Raw genomic sequence first — 1439 nt, 5'->3', positions numbered from 1 at the left:
TAAGTAACACCTATGGTTAGACCATGGTCACATTCACATTCCAGGAGAGTTCTTCCACTTCTCATCTTTACATGCCTATGAATGTTAATATCAAACAAACGAGCATGCATATTACTACAAAATTCCAAGAAACTGAAAATAAACCAAAATTAATTTATACAAAAAAAACCTTTATATGGGGACAAATTTATTAATCTCATTTAAGAGAAAACTGTAAGATTATGGAAACCCCAACCAGTGTGTTTTTAACCCCCCATCACAAACAAAATACAACCTCAAACCACCTCCTCCAGTAAATCGAAAAAATACAGAGACAAAACCCTATAGCTTATTTAGATGATGAACCCAAATTCCGATTCCGGTGAAGAATCTGACCACTAGACGAACTCACAGCATCGCCAATCAGATTGCCCAGCCCCAAATTGATTGCTGGGCTCCGTTTCTGATTCTCCTCATCGTCATTCTCATTTTCGTCATTACCGCCGAATTTGAATTCCATTCTCTCATAATAATGACCGTAAATGTATTCACGCCTATACTCATTTTGGTCATTGGAGAGGATTATGTGTCCGTGCCACTGCCACACCCGATAGTCTGAAGCCCTCTCATCATAGAATGCAATGTACATATGGTGACCTCCAATTGTAACGCCCTGAGGAGAATTCGGGTTTAGAGACTCGGTCTTCCCACTGTCGATTATTCGAATAATCTCGCTCTCTAGCCTCCATTCTTCGTTGGTAAGCCTCTGTCGGTAGGTGGTGTTGTTGTTGCTGTTGTAAGAAGCCATGTTTGGTCGGTTATTAATGCACTTGGGTGGGACTATGGGAGAGCTCTTTTAGCTGATAATTGAAAGTACGCCCTTTAGTTTGGCATTCTTCAATTAAGAGTGGGCGAAACTATGCTCTCACAATCGGGAAAGATTTTATGATGGCAAGAATAGGCATACCCCCGTATCTATGAAGATATATGTAAGGATTTGGCGTGGGTTTCCGTATCCAACAAGATATATTTGGATTTCACGTGCGTTCCCGTTGCAATTCCTCATGAGTCATGGCTGGTTGGAAGAAAAAACGAACAGAATTAGAGGTAGAATAGAAATAAGCAAAATGAAAGGGGAAATGTTGGAATCTGTTTCTTCCATGTTATTTCGGAGAGGAATGAGATTTTTATTAGATTTTTTTTGAGAGGAATGATGGACTGAAGGGCACCCTTGCAAAAAAACAGTCACAAGGGCGCCCTCATTGGTCCCCAGCAAGAAAATTGCACAAAAACAAGGGAAATGTTGTCAGCACTACTGTATTTTGTATTTTGATGAGGACACTTCTCACTTTATTAAAAGTATGGTATGGTCGGCACCCTAGGATGATTCAAACCATCCATTAGATGGGCCACACTCTAAATAGGTAGTGCCCCAAAAATAATTTCCATAGGTTGATCCT

The 1439-nt window shown here is 40.2% G+C and overlaps 1 protein-coding gene across 1 annotated transcript; it reads right to left on the bottom strand.

Moving 5' to 3' along the window:
* Positions 1 to 328: 328 nt before the first annotated feature.
* Positions 329 to 787, bottom strand: LOC143850085 (uncharacterized). The gene has a single exon (XM_077359397.1). The coding sequence runs from the start codon at positions 785 to 787 to the stop codon at positions 329 to 331; it is 459 nt and encodes a 152-aa protein (XP_077215512.1).
* Positions 788 to 1439: the final 652 nt, after the last annotated feature.

Source organism: Tasmannia lanceolata, unplaced genomic scaffold (assembly GCF_043159265.1).
Source record: "Tasmannia lanceolata isolate RefF3 unplaced genomic scaffold, GAP_Taslan_0.1 ptg000018l, whole genome shotgun sequence".
Lineage (NCBI taxonomy): Eukaryota > Viridiplantae > Streptophyta > Magnoliopsida > Canellales > Winteraceae > Tasmannia > Tasmannia lanceolata.
The sequence above is the reverse complement of the archived record's forward strand: the minus strand, read 5'-3'. Positions and strand labels throughout refer to the sequence as shown.